This window comes from Stegodyphus dumicola, chromosome X2 (assembly GCF_044657685.1).
Source record: "Stegodyphus dumicola isolate Sdum_Otavi_A_Nest chromosome X2, ASM4465768v1".
Lineage (NCBI taxonomy): Eukaryota > Metazoa > Arthropoda > Arachnida > Araneae > Eresidae > Stegodyphus > Stegodyphus dumicola.
In genome coordinates, this window is record NC_140781.1 from 74,546,240 (window position 1) to 74,569,173 (window position 22,934).

Consider the following 22,934-nt stretch of genomic DNA (forward strand, 5'->3'; position numbering starts at 1 on the left):
TACTACGGTTATACTATAAAAAAACAATGCAAGAGAAGGCTTAATTACTTTTATTCTCCAAAGAAACAGTTTGAAAGAAAATAGGGCAAACTAATAGTTTGTACCTAAGTGAAAAAGAATTAAAATGAAAAGGTCGCTTGGCAGTTTAATAAGCCTCTGTGTGACTGCCTCTGGTAGCTACGAATGCTGCACAATGATTGCCCATATATGCTATGAGAGTATGGATGAGTTGTAGTCTCAAACAGTTCCAAGCATTAAAAAGACTGCTTGAAAAGGCATCAGTTCTTCAGCTCAGTTCTGGAACGGGAGTGGTGGGTGCGGAAGGACTGCAGTTTGTCTCCCGAGCATATTTCACACATTCTCAATAGGATTAAGATCAGTAGAGTGAGTTAGTTACTGCATGCGCTGGGTATTTTAACTTTCAAAGAAGTTGTCAACCAATATTGCAAGGTGACAAGGTGCGTTATCATCCATGAATATGAATGCAAAACCGACAGCTCCTCGAAACAGGGGAATATAAAGCTCAAGGTCTTCGTTCCTGTACCTTTTAGCAGTAGCAGACCTCGTGTCAAAGACATGGAAGTTTGTGTGGCCATCCAAACATTATGCCAGTATTATTTAATTAATATTTACTCACGTTCTTCCACATTTTAAGAATTATGGTTAACATCTGGATACCAGTGTACGTTGAAGCACAAAATAAGATGAGCTTTTTTTTCCATGTAGTTATACAACCTTTGTTGTATAACTACATGGAAATGCTACAAGCATTTCTACCATTGATGCAATATTTAGTTTAGAAGCTAGTAAACCTTACTTTGATGCTAGCTAATGAATCTAAGCCCCTCGTTTCCTCGGAAAAGCAAAATACGCGGGAATGTTTGAGACCTGGAGAAGAAACTATTTATATCAAAATGTAATCCCGTCTGAACGGAAGACTAAATTTAGCACTCCTGACGCACGCTAACATTCAGGAGCTTTAGCTTTACCTGTCTGTTCACTTGAAATGATTTAAAATTCAAAATAAAGGAGAAATTTTATCTGATCGCAAAGACTGCTGTTCAAAATTCTGCTTACTTCTTAATTCATTATTTGTAATTATTAATATATTTTTCTCTTCGGCGTTTCTGATGGTCATCTCGCACTTCTAATTTTTGAAATTAAGCACCGGATAGAGAGTATGTACATTGCTTCAACTTAGAAATAAAGACCATTTTTATTGTCATCATTTGATCTAATATATCGATCCTTCACTGCAGGTTTCTCTTCGATCATGAGGTGTTGTTTCATAAATGTGGGATTAAGCTGTGTCAGCCATGGCGCACCTTTTTAGCTTGGAGTGCTAAAATTTGAAAAAAAAAAAAAAAAAAAAAAAAAAAAAAAAAAAAAAAAACAACCTAGTTTAAATCTGGTGCCGTGTCACCTACAGCATCATCCGTGTAACAATTCCACCAAGAATGCAATCGAACGCACCCGTGGTAAGCGCAACATATGTTGGCATTGACGAGGCTGTTGCAAGAGACAAATAGTTTTGTATTATGCAATTTTTTGTCTTTCCCGATGGCTCTGAAAGTGTGTGATACGTGTCACCCAATATAGGTTCGTTTGCCACTTAAGACACGCGTGTCATAGGTTCGTCATCACTGTCCTATGTGTTACTGAACGGTGCTGCTCAACTTCGGTCGCATTCTGCTAGCTTCTACTCTACCAAAAGTTTTCCATCTATAGTCGTTCATTAAATGAAAGAAGTCTCGTAGTCATATCGTAAAATTTTGCAACCTCAAATGATTTTTCTCATAGGTTTCTGGCACAAATTAATTTTCTGCTCTGGAAAGGCACCTTTATGGCAGTTAAGGGCATGCAAAGATCAGAATGCAGATCTTTTATGGACGATTTAGAGGTTCAACGTTACATATTTACGCAAGATGCACAAGGATTTTGAATTTACAACATTTTATAAAAGTTGTTGTGATAGTTTATTCCATTCCTTAATTTATGGAAATACGTTTATTTCATGGTAAGGTATTTACGGAGTTTCGGTTCATAGATAAATATTTTTAAGAAGATTATAAACTTTCTTCTTTTACTTTTCGACCTAAAGAAAGGACAAATGCCCTTCGTTAGCATAAAAATATCACATAAAAATTCTGAATGAATAAGTAAATCTTCAAGCAGTTTTATTTGAAGAATAAATTAATTTGATTACGTTAATTAAATCATAAGGTATTTACGGAGTTTCGGTTCATAGATAAATATTTTTAAGAAGATTATAAACTTTCTTCTTTTACTTTTCGACCTAAAGAAAGGACAAATGCCCTTCGTTAGCATATAAATATCATATAAAAATTCTGAATGAATAAGTAAATCTTCAAGCAGTTTTATTTGAAGAATAAATTAATTTGATTACGTTAATTAAATCATAAAAGGAACACAAGTCCATACGAAACGAACAGTGCTTTTGGTTACATTATTCTTACATTTCGATAGGAGTCAATGCAAAACAGGAGGTTAATGGCTGTGCATTAAATTTGCTTTTACTACCGAATAATTTACATTTAATGAATGATTCAGCAAAGTTTATATATTCCAGATTAAGTAAAATTATATTATGGACCGTTGTGGATAAAAGTAACTCCCAGGTAATGTGAAATTATCTGCTATCATTACTATTATCACGTTCATTTTTCTTTTACTTTGCAGATTCCATAGGCAGTTTTGTTTTTTGCGCTGATGATTTGTGATAATAATTTGTCTATTATTAAGCGAAAGATGAAAAAAAAAATCAATTTTTTTTGGGGGGGGAAGCATTAATCGGGATTTTTACAGCATTTCTCTATCAAGGTATTCTGAAAAACTTACTATTATTGCATTGTTTTGGGCTTTAAAACCTCAAATTATACTTCCTTGAATAAACTAATTTTTAAAGTGTACCCCTAGAACAAGCACATGGCAAACAATATTCAAAATCAGCGACTCATACGAAGCAAATTTATTGTAAAGTGTAGGAAAATACTTTTGTTTTTAATGTAATTTTAATACATACTTGTGAATTGCGTATGGGGGAACAATGTTCAGATTTAGTTAATTTTGAAAGTACGAATTAAAAAAAGAAGGTTGTATCTGACGAAAGCATGCGTATAAGAAGCAAATAAGGAAAAATACAAGTAAGTAATTAAGCAAGAAAAAGTACATAAACATAAGAAAAGGTATAAATAACATTACAAAATGAAAGTTAATTTACAGCTTTTCCTTCCAAGGTCTCAACTATATGTTTTTCTAATCAAATTTTGAGATAGGCACAGCCCAATTATCGCCTAGGCCTACTACATTCTCTCCTGAGGTCCCAGAATACAGGGACCCCAAATTTTTAGCTTAATCTTAATCCTTTTAGAAAATAAGGAGAGTAGGCATTAGAAGCACTTTGAAAGCTGCATGTAGATTACCTTTAATCGGACCTTGCGAATAAGAATACTTTTAAATTAATACATAACAATATATTCTGTCACAGTATTCAGACCAGCTTTCAATTTTTAAAATTAAACAAATTATTTTACTATTGTTAACAATTTGGATTAGTCGCATAGAAAGTCCCATACGAAAACGATTTCAATAATCTAAAAACTGCTTATCTATTATGAGAATAAACCTCAACCTAATCATTATAAGTGCTTTAATACAAGCAGAAATTTTCCTTTTCAGCTCAGCCAAGAGTAAAAGGGAAACGTTTTGTAATTAACAGAAATCGTTAAAATGGGTTCTTAAACTTCATGTATTGTTACATAGGATACGTAAAATATAAATGTCATTTCTTGAATACGATAACGAAACTTAATTTCATTGGCTGCACTACTAAATGGAAAACAGTTGATGTGCTAATCAATGCGGCCAAGCAGAGTGTAATATACTATTAAAGTAAACAATGAGCCCCATTTTATTAAACTAGCAGTAAAAATGTTTTTCGGGTACTAAAATGTTTATCAGTTAAACTTCCATAATTCAAAGATTAATCATATGGCGCGAACAAGCATTCACATCCTAGTCTAACCTGAAAGCATGAAGCTCAGTTTTAATGTTTTACGCCGCAGCATTTGAATCGCACGCGCACACGAAACAATGCGCTGGTTAAACGCCCACGTTTCAACATCCTGTGTTAAGGGACTCTTTTCCGGTTGGAGTGGTATGTCTGGCTCAACATTCCTGCATTGAATGCGATACATGAATTATGACTGTTAAGAAAGAAATGGAACAAGCTGAGTTCAGAAAATATAAATTCCGAACTTCAAAGGAAAGTACTCTGTAGTAATTGTCTGATATGAATCAGAACGGTGAATGTAAAGTTATGTAACTATTTTCCTCAGTTCTTCCTTCTTCTGAATCAGAAGAATGAAGGAAATGAAAGAGCACCGCAATAAACGGCCTTGAAAATAGTCAACTTTCCTTTTCACTGTTAATCAAGGTTGCGGTTCGAAGAGAAATTTCGAAATATTTCCTTGTGCGTCTTGACCAAGGGTTGGTCTTTTAGAACAAAACAGAAACTTCTTTGAAGAGTTTCTTTGCATTTACCAAAATAAAAAAAAAAATAAATAAAAAGTAATTTCAGGAGAGGACCCTATGTTGGCTTTTCAAGTTCTTTCTTCTTGCAATTTTTCTGAGTAAAGGTATATAAAATTCTCTTTTTATTGTCACCGAAACAACTCACAAAACCGTGTAGTGCAAGTTTTTATGGTATATAACAAAAGAATTTTTATTTACATAATGAATTTAGTTACTGAATAAAAATGATTAGGGTTTCTGTTAAAACAACGTGCGCTTTTGTTTCAGATTAAAGAAACGGCTGATTGTTGTTGCAGTATTTTTGTTAACACCTGGCGATTTTATTTATTTTTTAAAAGGAAAGGGAAAATTTTGAGATATTATAGCCACAGAACTAGATTTCTGATATTTGAATTCCATAACTGATGTACTTGATCTTTTAGTTCTTTTACTCGAATTAAGTAATTACCTAAAATCGAGAGCTATCTCGCTTAAGAGGAGAGATGCCTTTGTTAGATGTATTCTAATGAAAACTAAAATTTTAAATGTAATGGATTTTATGAATATGGCACAACATAAAAACCTCATATAGCCAGCCATTACCGAGAACCGAAACTACAAGGGAATTAAAGATGTTTAGCCCAGATTCAAATGACATTGTTTCTGAGAATTTCAAACATTCAGCTACAAACAATATATCAAATATAAGACAAACTGTCCAAGTTTTATTTAGACATATTCTATGTCACTGTTTAGTTATACAAATTTATAAGGTATAGCAAAATTAGACAACAAAGAAAAAAGAATGGAATCTCTCCATATTTGGTCCAGCGTATATTTTGCGGTCGTTTCCGCAGTAACAGCATCTGATTGTGCATAATAGTGGTTAATTTTTAACAAGGTTTAAGGTGCAACAGTATATTTTAAATGGCCTCTGTATGGAACAAGACGAATGATGTAAGATCCTGGCTCCCGGATTCGTATCACGCCTATTGCATTTGATTCAACACAACAGGAGAACATGGTTAAAAGAACACGATCAACTTTTCTCTTGATATTTTAAAACCATGATATTTACTTCTTTATTTGATGCATATCAAATTTATATAGGTCAAAATGTACGGAAAGTTGGTGATCTGAATCCAGTCAATAATCATCTTCCAGTCAAATCAACAAAAATGCAGGTTCACCTTGTATTTTTTTATGCAGCATTATTATAATTGGTTATTTGTGTGTTGAAACAGAAAAATTTATTTGACTTATAATGTTTATTTATTTATTTATTTATTTTAATGGATCCTTTAAAAAAGTATCCGTTTAAAAAGAAAAAAGATGTTTTGCTCGTGCTGAAATGTTTCTTGTGACCTCCATTCGAATATTTCCGCTAACTTTTATTTTTACAAAGCTGCTAAAGCGTAAAAATTTACATTTCTAGTGAGTTTTTTTATTGCCGGAAAAGTTATACCGTTATTATATCCTAACAGTCCATGGAGAAACATGAGTGAAAGTTCTGTCATTAGTCAAAGACCTTGGGTTACACTCCAATATAACCCAAGGTATAATAACACCCAGCTGTATCATTATATAACGAGTTTTCTAAAATGATCATAATTCATTCTTGAATTACTGTGATTTGTTTATTTAGAGACACGTTTCAGAAGCATGATAATTTAGCGTAACGCCGTATATTAGGTTTAATGCCATTTGAAGAATTTTAAAATCCCTCAATAAAATAATACAGTTTGCGAGATTTGACTTGCTTTGCTATCATAAAGTTAACGTTATCTTTCGAGGAAGCCTGTCGACCTCTTGCACAAGCGTGAAATACAAAGGTAAAATAAACCCTTTATTATTCGTCAAACTCTTAACACAAACGCACGTAGTACTTCGTGCTCACAATAACACCAACGACTTGCGGTAGAACTTAAGAATAATTTAACAATGAATTCAGAGATATATGTAGTAGTGCTGGACTAAGAATTTAGCTTAAGGCTAACTAGGCTGACTCAACAACCTACCAGGCGATATACTTATTAAATGGCCAAAATGCGTATCAGCAACTCAGCGTAACAGCAGCAAGGGCAAAATAGTAACGTGCGCTGGCTGCTAGCGAAATCACGCTCTGAATAAACTACCAGTTTCGTCTGTTTATACTCTCTTCACTGGACTTTAAATTTGTACCCTGGTGAGGAAATGCGAGGGGAAAATTAGATGTTCAAGAAAAAGATACCAAACTTAAAAGAATTTGTTATGCAAACTAAGGGAAACCCTACAAGTTAGCAAAAGGAAATTTCGGAAGATTAATTTACTAGAAGACTGTTTTAGAACAGTACGGGAAAAAAAAAAAAAAAAAAAAAAGATTACTTATTGAAATTAAATAATAAAATTTATTTTAACTTGACTGTGTACCACGAAATATGATTATGTTGTAAGGAAGCATCGCATTCCTCCATCAGTTCTGTTGTGGTGTAAATGGTAATCACTTGGAACTAGCATCAGAAGACACGTGATTCATATCTTAGTGAAGGCACAACTGATTTCTGACGTTTCTTGTTTTCATAAAGCATAGTAATCTGTAAAAGGTCATGTTAGATTAGGCGAATAATTAAGACAAAGCACACGACGACTATCCGCCTAAAAAGAGCGATGCCTCCGCGAAAGTTCTGCTAAGGAAAACTAGCTCATATTCACGTTACACACGGCGGAAATTACGAAATCACCGATGTGGCCAGCCCATTCACCAGAAACCGACCTTGGGCTGAGCTGCATCAATCTTATCCACTCAGGGAAAAAAAAGCGAGCCTACAAAATTTGCGAGTTTATTTGGGTTGGATTAAGTTATGAGATTTCATTTTAGAATTAACCTTATTTATTAACCCCTACAATGGTAGCCGGGCGATTTATTACACTGTCTACATAAATAACAAATGAATCCTAAGAAAGTTAAATAATCTTTTTATTTTAAAATTCATGCGTATCTTTTTTTAGTTAAGATAATGCTTTTTACTTTAAACTTGTGCTTACAATTTGAAGCTCATCAGCTTGCGAGATATGAGTTAACAAAAATGTGAACATAAAATAATTAATTAAATGCTGGAGACTACAATGCAATCTGCGTAGCAAGCGTTGGTTCAAATTACTAATCGCGCGATTGACTTCGGGCAGCAAAATGATTAACATTGGATAACTAAGTAGCAGAGTTGGGTACTACGGTCGGCGTCGCTGTCAAGAGATCTTTGTCCGAACTTTCGAAAATTCTGTCTTAAGTACGTATCTCATTTACCTCCTGGTGAGATCTAACGCAAAAATTAAGTGAATCAGAGAAAAAAAGGGTTAAAATAACCATAAACCTTACAAAGTACTAAGCATTTTTGAATATTTTGAAGCAAGTATATAAAATGAAGTTTTTTTTTTTCTTTCTTCTGAGAATACACTTCAGATGTTCTCTCTGTGGTGCAAATAAACGATTGACGAAAATCCTTTTTAATGAAAATGGAAAAAAAGAAATCATTTTTTTTTCTTGTATTAATGCTCAATAAAAAGCTAGCAGTTTTTCAGAATGGCAATTAATTTTTTTTCTTTACTAAATTTATGCTCTTCGTTTTTCTGTTTCATTCGTAGGAAACGTTCACAGTTAAACAGTATCCAAATTAAACTGATGTTTCTTTTTTTATTTTTAGTTACTAGTTTAGTTTTTCCCGTAATTGTTACTTAAAACCTTGGATTCGAATATTTTTCTAAGTCTCAAAATATTCTTTTGAGTATCATATAAAGCTTGCATATCCTTCCCCTCCCATAAAGAGATAAAGAGAGGACAAAAGATTGCATCAAACGAAGATTGTTTCCTCCAAAGTTGAAGAGATAAATATAGATTTTGAAGCATAATAGATCTCTTGAGGCATAATTATTTAAATACTGAGAGAATGAAAACTTTTGAATGCTCAACATATGGTACGCGGCGCATCTCGAGATCCTCTAGAGTTTTCAGTTTATGAATTTTGAATTATATAAGCTTATTAGATTGAATGCATTCAGTTCAGCCAGTTTCTCTATCCGCATTATCGAAACAATGGACATATTTATCAGAAATCAAAATATTTAGTAAAGAATTCAGATACTGGAAACTTAAAAGATTTTATTTTAAATGCGAATAATTTCAAGAATGTATTCGCATTTAAAATATATTATTTTTAAACTGGCGTTTTTAATATATTGCCGCCTTATGTTTCATTTTACTTCGTATTTTGTTTTGTTTGGTGCAACAGGTGAATGGATGTTGAAATATTGAATTAATCAAGGTTAAAAATTATTCTTTTTAGAATGTCCCTTTCTCTTTTCCAAGAGAAACATTCATGATGCATTTAATATTTAAACCACTGGAGTTTTTTTTTTAATTCTAACTTAAACGTTTACAATTTAGAAATTTTAAGGTCCTAACATTATATACACAACTATGTCCATAAGTACTATAGAGTTGTTAGGTTTTTATGATAATGGAGACGTGAAAAATATACAAATACCCTCACCGAGATTCGAACTTCAGACCTTCCGAATACGCGAAGGGTGTGCTTCAACTTAACACCACGAAGGCATGCGGGAAGGGAGGGAGAAAATAACTTATACTTTTAAAGTTTATTCATAATCGAAGGCATATAAATAACTATGTAGAAATGTATTTTGTTATTTTTTAAAATGAAAGGATCGTGCAAGTAGTGTGAATATATAGTAGAAACAGCATTAGTCGGTGTATTTAATTATGGCAAAGCACACTAGGGCTATCTGCCTAAGGGGAGGGATGCCTTTCGTGGAGGACTTTCTAAGGGAAACTGGCTCGTATATACGTTACACATGGGGAAAACCACGAAAACACCCATGCAGCCAGCCCGTTCGCGGGATTCGAACCTCGGACCGAACTACCAGTGTTCAGCGACTTTACCGCTCGGCCGCTGGTGGGCTAGAAACAGCATTAAGAAGAGATCAAGTGAGCCTGATAACTAAATGGAATGTTAATTGGGCGTCCATGGGGACCGCTTCAAAATGGTGTTTCGTTATAAAAAGGCCAGTACCTTATGCAAGTTGTACACTGCTCAAAAAGACAGAAACCTTTACAAGGGGACATTTATTAGCAATGCCGACACACGTATAAAGCTCGGTTTCAAAAATATTAAAAGTAGTCTTCAAGCAGCTTCTTTTTTTTCAAGTTAGAAATTCTTAAATGTGAAAAATTTAAGGTACAAAAAGTAATGTACAAAATTCTTGCCATTAAACGAGCAGCATTTAATACAAACTGCATAAAAAAATTCAAGTTTCAATCAAAATAACGCGTGTGGCTGGACTCCAGTACTCGTATAGGGTATTCCATGGGCTCATGCAGTTTGCGGGGTGGCGCAGGAATCGGATGCTGAGCAGATGCACGGGGCCTGGCTCCGGGCTCTCGTGGGCCTTCTGACTGTGTCGTTTTTCTAAACATTAGCTAGGCTCAGTGATAACTCAGTCATTAATGGTACTACAGAGGTGCTGGTCTAGCTTCATGTTATATGGGCGTACGGGCACTTTTATGCCCAAGCACCCTTATGAAGTCTTCTACCTTTTAAAACAATGCCCGAGTTGCATGAAAGTATCAGCCTTTTTGTGATGGGCCACTGCTATCTCGTTATAAACACGCCTCCTACAATGATGTAAGTGGAAAGGTGAGTCAGCAAGGCAACGTCCTGCGCATTCCGTCGCATGAACAGAAAATGGAAAACTGTGGGCACTGTAAGTCATTTCCTTTTCATTAAAATTGTATACTTTTCATGCAGCAAATGGAAATCGAGAAAAGATGAATAAGCGAAAATTAATGAAGAAATGTATATTATTTTTTGAATGTCTCTGAGTAGCGCAAACCATTTCCTCAATACATACAATTTTATTTCTTCCTTATTCACTTTTTCAAGGTTATTTTTTCCTTCTTGTGTTATTGAATTTCTCAGAGCATTTCACAATAGCTCATGCATAATATCACGCGAATAAAGGAATCCAAGAAGTATGCTTGAATTCCTTATCAATAAGTAGTATTTATTGATAAATAATTTTGCCACTGAATGCTATTAACTTGTAGAGACATTAGGTATTTTGGAAGCGAGAGAGATGAAAAATTAACAACGCTTTCGCCGGGAATCGAACCGCGGACCTCTGGAATACCGGCCCAGCGCGCAGAACCACTACACCACGAAGGCACGCTAAGAAGGTGGGAGAAATACCTTATAAACTGTATCTTCGATTCTTTATCATTGAATCCAATTAGGTTATTTAATTACTCCAAAGCCTCGAGGACTATCTGCCTATGGGAAGGGATGTCTTCGTGGAGGACTTTCTAAGGCAAAATGGCTCGTATAAACGTTACACACGGGGTAAACCACGAAAACACCCATGCAGCTAGCCCGTTCGTTGAGTCCAATTAACTGACGATTTAATTTCCCCATCACTCAGCGTTACTGATTGATCTATGTATCATGATATGCCAGGCAAGATCAATTAAATAGACCCATTGATCTATTAACTGATCATACCCTGTCAGCGAACGTATTAAAGATACTGTGGATAGGAGATCTTTGATTATAATACCAGCCGGAATTCAACCTATTCAATTATCGAAGCTATTGAGCTTGGTATTATAACAATTTGTTGAGGAGAAAACGAGTAAAAAGTTTTTCTTATTCTCAAGCTTTGCATGAGTAAAAGGTTGGCTTAATTGCTTCACCAGAAAATGGGCGGCTAGTAAAACAGTAAAATGAAAGTCCCATAGAATTTAAATCAAATTTAAAAGTCTCAAGATATATAGTAAAAACTGTCCATAAATCAATATTAGTATTGATGATTGGTTTAGGTTTATTTTATTATGGCAAAGCACACTAGGGCTATCTGCCTAAGGGAAGGGATGCCTTCGTGGAGGACTTTCTATGGGAAACTGGCTCGTATTACACATGGGGAAAACCACGAAAACGCTCATGCAGCCAGCCCGTTCGCGGGGTTCAAACCTCGGACCGAACTACCAGTGTTCAGCGACTTTACCGCTCGGCCGCTGGTGGGCCTAGTATTGATGAAGAGCCAGATAAAATCTTCAAATACAATGATGATTATACGAAATAACATGTAGAATATTACTATTAACATGCTATGCAAATTATCTCTTTTAATGGCAACAACTGGAATACAAATCATTAGCACTTTACAGACTTTCACTACATCTTTATCGTAACATGTTATTTACACAAATGCAACTTGTTATTTACACAAATGCAACAATTTTACTGCCAAGGTATACCACAATTGTTTGTAATCAATCATTCATTTTTAATAATGTACTCATGTATTTGAATTAGTGTTGTCTTAAGGGTTCTCTAGATCATGGTGGACGTGGTGCTATACTAATTAACCGTATGGTAGAGGCATAGTGCCCACATCCCCCGTTCCTTATCCTTATCCTTATGCAAATTATTTAAAAATACTATTATTATTTTTACACTGATAAGGGAAAAATAATAAAAACTGTAAATAATTAAATAAATCTAGGAGAATATCTAAACTGTTCTGGGTGAAACACGCCAAAAAACAAAATCTTCATAAAACCTTTTAAACATTTTAAGTTAACATAAATCAGTTATAAGTTGTATATAAGTAAAAGCTGCCATTAAACAGGATTTTGTGGAATTACTTTTTTCTGAACCTAACCGTTTAATTTTATCTGAGGTATAATTTTTACACTCAGCATTTCACTTTGACTCCTTTTCTCTTTTCCCTGGACAGTAATTTGCTTTTTGCATATTCAGTTAACTCCTCAATGATGGATGTTAACTAATAAATAAATAAAAACATACCCTTACCTTTACCTATCGCTCACATGTACGTATACCGTGTATCCAATATGACCATGCAAGTGAGAAATAAAATACGTACACTTAATATCCTTTTACAGGGTGTTAAAAAAATTACACGAATAAATATCCGCAAAAATATTAACAATAAATTCATGCTCGAATCAAAATCAATGACTTTCAGACTACAGCTATTTTGTTCACATGACATTTTTAGCAAAAATATGTAAAATCTAAGTTTTTATATGCCCCGGTGGTAATCAATAAGAAAATATTTTAATAATTAAATTAGAGAAATGAAATAATATTCCATAGCCATGCTGTAAAAATTGCTTTACGCGTCATTATTAAATTTTTCAACAAATATATGGAAATCATACAAACATATTCCCTAAAACAGTTACGTTTATCAGTGTAATTTAATGTTTAATGTATCAGTGTAACTGTAATTGTTTAATGTAATCTTACAGTTTATCAGTGCACTGGAAACTGGCGATTAATCCCCCTGATCCTTAATTTATACAATGTCTTATATCTTATTTACCTTATGCATGAGTTTAGATCTCCGGTTATCAGTTTTAATGTTTATCGTTGATGAAAGCATTTTAGAGCCATGGATATAAGCGAGTTAAGATCAAATATTTTTATAAAGCGTGTTTTTCAATAATTCAGGAGATCATTAATTTCAGAAGGGAAGGTATGTAATTAGAAGCATCTTTAAGATTCCTTTATGTCAATTAATCAGTTATTTTATGTTCTGAAACTTTAATGTCCCTTCTACCTTCCGTTTTCCCTCCAGAATGCAAATTAGTCCCCGTGTGTTCAAGGTGAGGTTATTTTAGATTGTTAAGACGTAGCATGTTCTGCCTCTCGAGGCCACGTTACTAGGTTGCTCGGTAAGATAAGATTTGCAGTCTTTGAAATTGCATCATAATCCTCGATATTGAAACTCCATGCCATTTAATATGAACCATAGTCGCCTTAAATTAAAATTTATTTTAAAATTCGGCTAGTAGCTTATTTTTACGTCTAATTTGAATTTTACATCTGATAGACTGTAGCACCAAGTGTTTGAAGCACCAAGTACGCCTACTATTCTCCTTAATAAAAGCGTCTTTTACATCCTTCTTAAGTTTCAGTTGCTGTTTTTGACTTAACGATAATTCGCTGCCAGTCTATCTAAAGTTTAGTTACAGTTTATGATTGCCAAAAAGGATTCTAAACTTTATAATCTAATTGAAATTATTATATCATCTGTTTTAGGCATTAAGACAAGTATTTGTTAAAATTCTTACTTAATAATATGTTTAATTTTTGTATGATTTCAGGACTTTATACGGGAACTTCTAACGTCCGATGATTTCAATGTCATTTCTGTTGATTGGCGTTTAGGAGCATCACAGTCATATCCTCAGTCAGCAGCTAACACTAGAGCTCTTGGATTGGTCGTTGCTGATTTTATTGATTATCTCCAGGTAAAGTATTACAACTCCTACAGAAGCGTTCCCTTTTGTAAATATATGACATGCATATTTTGGTATGCTTAAGAATTGTGCTTTGAAAATTAGACGTGCGAGAACTAAAAAACATCACTAGAATTATTTAATCTGTTAATTCCTTTCGGGAAAACATGCGAGGGCTGTTTTACCTGAAAGATGTCTTCTTGGAATACATATAAGTTAAAACGTTACACTTGGAGGAAAACCAAATGTTACTAACTCGTTCAGCAAACTGAACCGATGCAGAAACGCTCTATTTTTGTTTCGAAGCTTCAATCTTTCGAACATTTGAGAACCCAAATCTTTAATCAGATGCTGTTTTAAATTAGTATTGTTGCAAGTTATTTTCTTTCTTTCTTTGAACATTAAATTAGTGTCATCCCCTCATACATTTGTGAGAGTATCTTCCATTTACATTTCAAGCAACAAATGCATAAAATGTTTACTGTATTTAAACATATTGAAGAGCCAATAGTCACCAAATATAATACCAGGCTCTGAAATTGATAGGGTGCAACTTTCGAAACTTAATTTATCTATTTAACAACGAAATTCATCATTGAAGAAATGGCTGATGCCAGTAGACTTAAACTCCTAAGAAATTTTATGCGGTCCGCAAATACATTTAATTATGTATTTTCTGAAAACATGGTGCTTATAATTTTAGAGACATAGACTGAGCTCACGCGCATGACTACTCTTGAAGGAGAAAAGATCGAATAAATAAGTTGGGGCTTTGTGACTGTATGCTTGTACCCGGCGCTACATTCTAGGATAATGGGGGAGAATTTCCCGTATAAACGGAATCAATAAATTTATTTCGCCAGCCGACACCTTGTGGTTCTTCAATATTTTAGTGTTTCCCGTGTTCTGCCTTAGTGGTAAATCAACGTATTAGAATTACCTAAAATGTACGTCTAAAATTTAATATTTAGCTGTCAATACGTTTGAATCGCAAAGTTATAACACCAACAGAGATTTCTTGCAGGTACGAACCTTTAGATTTCAGGTAGAAAATAAACATAAATCTGAATATTTTTCTTTGCGTTATTACTATTATTGTTTATGTATTTTTTCATAAATTATTTTTTTTTAATCTTGAAATTTAAATCTTGTTCTATTAAGAAAGTTTTTAAACTTCGTTAAAAAATTGTTCTGGTCCGTCAGCTGCTTTCGGATCGTGCATTCAGCCCACATACAGTCTGAGTTTGAACCCACATACAGTCTGCGTTTGAACCCACATACAGTCTGAGTTTGAACCCACATACAGTCTGAGTTTGAACCCACATACAGTCTGAGTTTGAACCCACATACAGTCTGAGTTTAAACCCACATACAGTCTGAGTTTGAACCCACTGGTTTAAGGCATTGGGTATTCGTAGTTCCTGACAGGCAGCCTGCATGGAATTTTTGCGATTTTCTATATTGTAACGTAAAATAAACCAACTTCCCTTGGAATGTTCTTGATGCAGGCAGATAGATAGTACTAGACTTTTGATGCGACAGGATATAAGCTTTTTCTGTTCGAAGCAAACTCTATGGCAAATTCAAATGAACTTCAGTTATAATTTTATGTTTTTATTGTTTTCAATAACTTTCAGACTTTTGGAATACAGCATGTGAAAATCTTTTAGATTCCGTATGGATTAACAACATATTAGAGGAAAAACAGAATGAATGCAGTTAATGTGCTAGATTGCTTTCGTTTTACTGAGGTTGTGTTTGGTTATTTGTAGTGCACTCGCTGTTTACATGGATTCCGTTCCTGGATATTTTTAATCAAAGCTGGAAGGGAGTGAAGACCGCTGTTGCCCAAGGTCTATGAGAAAGAAACGGGCTTATTCACTGATGCATCCATATTCCTGAGCTCGTATGTAAAATAACAACAAAAATAACACTGGTTATTTATTAATAAATCTTATTATTATTATACATTATCTGTTTTTGGGGTGTGTGCCTTCATGGTGGACTTTGCAAAGCAAACTTGGCAATAATCACGTCGTACGTAGGAAAAACACCAAAATCCCGTTTAAATCTCATAATCAATCGCCAAGAAAAGAACTTTAAATGATCTTCTAGCGTGTAACCCAGTCGTCCACTACGTTTTTATGAGAAGAAAATTAACAGAAATGAATTATTATGAGATGATAAATGCTCTATCGTAAGCTAATTCTAGATAAGTATTTCAGGACTTTTCTGTGCATATTCTGCAAATGTATAGGATGGGGTAAAATTCAATGTCGAATTTAAAGATTCATTAATTTTTTATTAATGATCCAGTTTTAATGAAGAAACATACATACAATGAATGGCTGATATACTGAAATTTGCTTAAGTAATGAAGATTTCATCTTTACATAAGTAAGTTTGCCGCCTGAAAAACTCAAGTTTTTTCTATTGTGTCTTTCAAAGCAGTAGTGACACCTGAGGCTCTAGCGCTGGGATTTCTGTCTTGCTTATTTCATGATCCGCTCAAGGATACATCATTTGTTCACGCCCACCTTCTTCAGGTTTTCCAAAAGGAAAGCTGAAGTAGAAAGGGACGAAAGTGGCAGCCTGTTAATTTGGCAGTATTTTGAAATTATCAGACAGCCGAAGTTTCAGCAAGCTCATTATAACTTTGATGTGTAAGGCTATCCTGTCGAAACCATAGCTCAAGATGATTTTCTACTGCATAGCGTAAAACGTTTTCTATCTTATCCTTAACACCAGTAACTGTCAAATCCTCGCTAATATACTTATCTGATAGTTTCTTCATTAACTTCACTGTGGCGAATCTTTTAAGACTCAATATGTAGTTGCAATAAAAACTGAACTACTGATAAAACAGTTATCTGACTGTCAAATCTTATTTAAAATTTTAGCCCACTCTGTATTTCGGTATAATAGTTCTCAATAAAAATGCTTATTTTGTCTTAATCTTTTTTATGAATTTTCTTGATCTTCATGCTTTTAAATGTAAGAACTTTTCAAAACACCGGAGTCTTTGAATTCGCATAATGAACCACCTGATTATATTTTCTATGATATCTGAGTTAAAGACGTAGAGTAGGATTCTGGCCTTTTTAGCCCAAAAGCGCATTGGCCTAGAAGGGCTCTTAGTCCCAAAACGGGATTTTGCGTCGAATCACTATAAACGGCTGTACCACTTTTCAAATTGTTGCCAACAAATATTATCACCCTGTATTAATTTAAAGAAATTTAATAAAGAAGAATCTGCATGATATATGTATGTTGCTCGCATTGTGAAAAAATAACGATTGCTGAAAACACAACGATAGCTTTTTTATTATCTATTTCATGTTTTTTAAATAAGTTTTTGATTAAGAAACTCAACGATTTCAGAGTGAGCAGCGGCAACACGCTGTATGGAATAAAATATTTTTATCTTCAGTGTGCGAGACTGTCTATCAGAAATTCTAAAGCTACGTTGTTTTTAAGTATTTTTAACCAAAAGGGGAGTTGGCCCAAATGCTCTCGAAAGGTTAAACACGAGTAAATAAACAAAACCCCCCTTTGGGTGCAATATGAAATCTGAATACTTTCAGACCTTTTTTTGTATGCGTGGGCATTTGTCTTTGTAACACTTTAAAATTATTCTAAAAGAACATTCAAGACTAGTAGGAATTTAATTAGTAAAATTAATGCTAAAAACAAGCAAAATTCAAAACATGTGATGTGCTCGCTATAATTTATTCCAGTATTTGAACAAAAAATTTAAATGATTTTTTAATGTTAAGTAACCTTGATTTTTTTACCTACTTAATAAAGGTTTCTCGGAATTCCAACCAGGAAACAAAAGAGGAAAAAAAATTCACCTGTTGGGTCATTTGATACGGAAAAAATGCCTTATTTTCTCCACCCATTTACTTTCCTTCTAATATCATGTTTTGAATGAGTTTCAAAATTGAAAAAGTAAATGAATTAATTTCTCTTCTGGCCTTCTGAATTCTAATAAAAGATTTCATTTTGCACTTTTTTTTGCTAATCTAAATAGGCAACAGGTTTGTTTCTTGGCCGTAAAACGACTCACACCCGCTGAAAGCACGTATAAAGTTGCCATGGCCATTGTGGTCAGAATGACCTCTTTATATAGCAAAAGGTTTATCAGCCGCTAGAAGTAGTCAAAATGACGTAACAAAATAATGATTAAGAAAAGTAACTGTACTATTTTTCTATAATTCTATACTAATGTGTTCATTGTATCAAAAGAGAATTAACAACCTTATTAATGGCAATCACTACATTCAGTACTAGTACACGATCTGGCATGTTGCTTAACCCAATCCAGACGACCAAGTGAGAATTTCTGTCTCTCTACAATAGTGGACGCTGCATTCTAATTTAAACAACTAATTCTACAGTCCAAATATGAAATTTAATAGATAATTTTTTTATCATGAATCTGTAAAATAATATATCTATAAAATAATATAAGCAGGTAATCGTGAAATACAGTATAAAATAATATAAATATTACAAAGAACATAAACTAATTCACTATGCTACAGTCTTATTTGCTCATTAAAACAGTTTCATTTCAGTATAAAGCACAATTTTCTGTAAGAACATAGTAATGTAAAGCTAAGGATTATTATACTGGATAGGCAATAAAAAATTTTTTCTAATACATTGAATATACACTGGTGTGCAAAAATTAAGGACGAAGTCGAAAAATTAGCATATCAGCTGAACGAAGAGGCGGAGAGGACAGAAAGACCTATCAGGAGATTAAGTAAGGTGATGTACGGTAGCACATGCACAGATATGCAGGTAGACGTAATGGGGGAGTGTCTGAGTAGTATAAAGCATGTTGTCGGTGTAAGATCAGTATTTCTGGCAAAGAGATTTCAAGCCGTATAGCAGTTAAAATCACACCGAGTTGCTGCCTCAGCGAGAAATGGCGAATAATCAATCTGTTAGACGACATCTGGATGCTTTTACCCGAGGTCGAATCATTGGGAAGTTGGAGGAAGGCCGCAGTGTGACAAGTGTGGCTTCAGAGTTCGGAATTGCTCACAGCATCGTTTCACGACTTTGGAGACAATTTCAAACTACAGGAACAGCTATCCGGGGGTTTAGTAGTGATCGTCCACGAGGAACCACACCCGCAGATGACCGGTATATTGCCTTACAGGCCAGAAGAAACAGGCGGCAGACAGCGGGAGAAATCGCTAGACACACGACACAGGCGACTGGACGACCGATATCGCGTTTTACCGTGGCCAGAAGAAATCAGTTACTATCTCTAAATGTATCGCTTTAGTATCTAAATATATGAATTTAGCAATATATACTTTTGCGTGAATACACTTTCTCTGATTTTTATACTTGATGAAGAATGAACCAAAAGAATAAAGCTCACTGGTATTAAATACAAACCTTGTGCTAACATTTTCATGAGGTAAATTTTTCATCAGTTGTTCGCATACAATTAGTTAAACCTTAAAACATGTTACACATTCGAGTACAACATTTCGAGCTCTATCTCGACCTTTAATAACCCAAAATTTACTGCGAACTTGATGCAACAAAGCTTGCGAACCAAAATGCAAATATCTAACATGGTAATACTAAAAAATTAATCTACACTCATGTCCAAAAATTATGGATAATTCGGTGTCACACGGAAATCGAACTCTAAAATAAATATATCACCTGTAAAATCACTACACACATCTTCAAGAATCATATGCAAATTTCAGGAAGTAACCAGATGACACCGATGGTACGTCACAATGACGAGAGTGTAAGAGAGTGATATATAAGGAATACAGGCAAAGAAGCAAAATTGTTCGCAGGCGTTTTATAAGCATTTAGTGCAATAAACGAATAGTTATGACACAAAGGACGTATTTGGATGATTTTTTACGTGGTAGAATTATCGGCGTCTGGAATGTGGGCGTATCCAACTGGAAGTAGGTAGGTAGGTAGGTAGGTGACGGAAGACGGGGACGCCTGGTGGCTACCAGAGATAAACAGGCATGTGTCCCTCGCCTTCCACTATCTAATGGCAACAACTCTCTGTGGCCTCAAGAGTCCACACCGGGAGCTTATTAAGGGTGCAGGAGTTTACATGGCCAAACAGGGGCGACTTATTAACATTGCTTGACTAATTACATAATTACAGGTATGAGACTTGTGGGACGGATTTACAGGTGAGGGGCTCAGAGCTAGGTACTAAATGTATGAAAACACAAAAACATGAAAATGTACAGAAAACACACACGCAGAGGGGAAAAAAAGGGGGGACAGGGATACACTTGATTAACACTGAAGACTTATGACAAATAAAGCACACTTAAAAAATAATAATACACATATACCACATGTCAGATACATATTTGGCCTCATTGATCACATATACTGTACATTGTGGGGTGTGTTTACAGACGAGGGGCCATAAGATGGGAATAACATGTGATTGCTGGACATTGATATGGGGGACACGTAGAGGTCCGGCGAATATATATTTGTGGAGCGCATAGGTTGCTGAGTATATGAGCATGCCGAGCGCGGTGACATGTTAGCAGCAGAGGGTGATATTCATGTTGACTTCTGTTAGTGGCGGACGTTGTGGGATTATGCAGCGTCGCATATGTCTTGGCCCATAGCGGCGAGCTGGTCAATGACCTTACAGATTTTATTGATTGCAGGTTTGTTTTTAATAATGAACCGTTGAAAGGCGTCTGTAGGAGGTGTGGGATGCTTAATGTGGTTGTTTGCTGTGAGTGGGCAAGAGTAGATATAGTGGTCTGGTGATCCAAGTTGGCCGCACACGCAAGCATCTGTAGTGGAGATGTGCCTATAATAATACGCTGGATAGGGGCCATGTCCCGTTATGAACCAGGTGAGTTGGGGTATAGCTATGAGGCGTGATAGAGAGACTTTGGGTAGGAGATTGTAGGTCCGTCGTCCGGTGTCACACGCGTTCCATTCCTCTTGCCATATTTTGAGTAGGTCTTCTTTGAGAAGCCTCTTTAGATGCGATGGTGGTGCACGGATACGGATTTGCTGAACTTCAGAACTGATGGCGGCTTCTTTTCCTAGGGTGTCTGCTGCCTCGTATCCAACTAGACCAGCATGCGCCTTGACCCAGGTGAGGTGAATGCTTTGCTGGTGGTTTACAGAGAGTAGCTTTTGGATTTCGGAGATAATTGGGGAGGTGTGGCTTAAGTTTTGAATCGCCAGGAGTGAAGATTGGCTGTCTGTACAGATGCATGCTTGGTGGTAGCCGTTACTTAGTATGTCGTTGGTGGTGTTGAGGATGGCCAAGGCTTCTGCCTGGAACACACTATTGAAGTGCCGAAGTGCTGCCTTCCAACTGGTATGTTCATCATTTTGGTGGTAGCAAATGTAGGCGCTACCAACTCCGTCTTCAATCTTGGATCCATCGGTGTAGTAGACGTACGTAGCGTTGGGAATACTAGAATTGCTAGTGTTGTCTATGGTGATGCGGAAGTTTCTTCCTTGAATGCCTGGGTGTGGGCGTTGGGTGGGGCGAGGGTTTTCATATAAGGTCGGACTGTGGGTTGTATCGTGGAAGGTGGCGTCTTTGCGTAGTTGCAGGACTCTGGTTATTGTAGCTTCTTGCTTGGCTCTAAGATATAGTGGCGGTATGCCTGCAAGGATGATGGCCGCAGAGGTGGCTGTGGTGTGAAAACCTTTGCACATCATTTGTGCGAAAGGTCTTTGGATGGTCTGTAGCTGTTTACGTTTCCGGCTTTGCATCGGCTTCGCGGCAGCGTACAGGACTATGGGTTCAATCACTGTCGTGTACAAAATCTTGTTAATATAAGGGTTTCGTCCCCAATTTATACCTTGAAATTGACGGGCCTTGCGTGTAATGGCTTGTGTCTTAATTTTGAGTTGCTGTAGATGTGGGATCCATGTAAGGCCTTTGTCCCATATTAAGCCTAAATACTTGAGCTCTTTGACGATTTTTAGATTTTTCTGTTGGAGTTTAATACATGGATTTCTGCTTGGGTTGGTGCCTGGCTTGGGAATGATAAGAGCGGTTGATTTGGCAGTGGAGATGGTTAATTTGAGTTCTTGACAAAGGAAGCTGAATTTTTGTAATATTTGAGTGCTTCTGTGTTCCAATTCGTTTCTGGTGCGACCCTGGATTAGGAACGCAACGTCGTCTGCATGGGCAACTAGTTGTGTATGCTGTGGCCAGTTGGTGGAGATGATGCTGTTGAAAGTTAGATTCCAGAGCACTGGGCCGGCGCAAGATCCTTGCGGGCATCCTCTCTCCTGCTGTTTGATGGTTGTTTCTACAAACGTGGTTTCTGCAATACAAGTCAGTGCGCATGTGGAGGACCGGGCTCGCCAGAGCATTACTTGGAGACATGCCCGCTGACTGAGGGTCTCCACATTAGACTACCAGCCAATAACAGACAGCCGTTCTGTAAATATCTGATAAAGCAACGGCACCTAATTAAAAAGATTGTGCAATTAATGGTCAAATTAGCGGAACTCAATCGGGATTTGTGCCAAATTTAGCTCCGTAACATAAAGCGTATGTTATCCTCAAAATAAAATACCCTATGCAACTATAAGATTTAATGTCAGCAGCAAAAATTATAGACCCGGAATCAATGACAGTATTAAGAAAGTAAATATGTAAATAAATATAATAAGCCCGCGAGTAATACTATATAAATGTGCATGAGTCATACCTTCAACAAGCAATGCAAACAGAAATGTAGAGTGGTGCAAGCAAGCAATGTACAGTGCATCCCCCTCAAAGTACAACGCTATATACATGTAAATATGCTCAATGCAAATGTGTTTATTAAGCAAGCGTGTTAATCAAGTGTGTTTCCAAGTGTACTCCAATTTACTGGCACACAGCACTATCACATATGTACCCGAAAATGTGCACTGTATACTCGAAAATGTGCATATAGTGCACATAGGCCATCCTTAATATAAGAAATCTTATGCAATCATAAGACCCAATGGTATCAGTAAAGATTATAAATCTAGTATTTAAGAGAATACTCAAGAATGTAAATATGTAAATAGATTTCATAAGCATCGC

General features: G+C 35.6%; 1 protein-coding gene across 1 annotated transcript in view; it reads left to right on the forward strand.

Annotated features, from left to right (window-relative positions):
• The window catches only part of LOC118199159 (inactive pancreatic lipase-related protein 1-like), a 94,364-nt gene that overhangs the window by 26,507 nt on the left and 44,923 nt on the right, over positions 1 to 22,934 (forward strand). Inside the window, exon 3 of the mRNA XM_035370965.2 lies at positions 13,718 to 13,864. Within this exon, the coding sequence (XP_035226856.1) occupies positions 13,718 to 13,864 (147 nt within the window). The remainder of the gene's footprint in view (positions 1 to 13,717; positions 13,865 to 22,934) is intronic.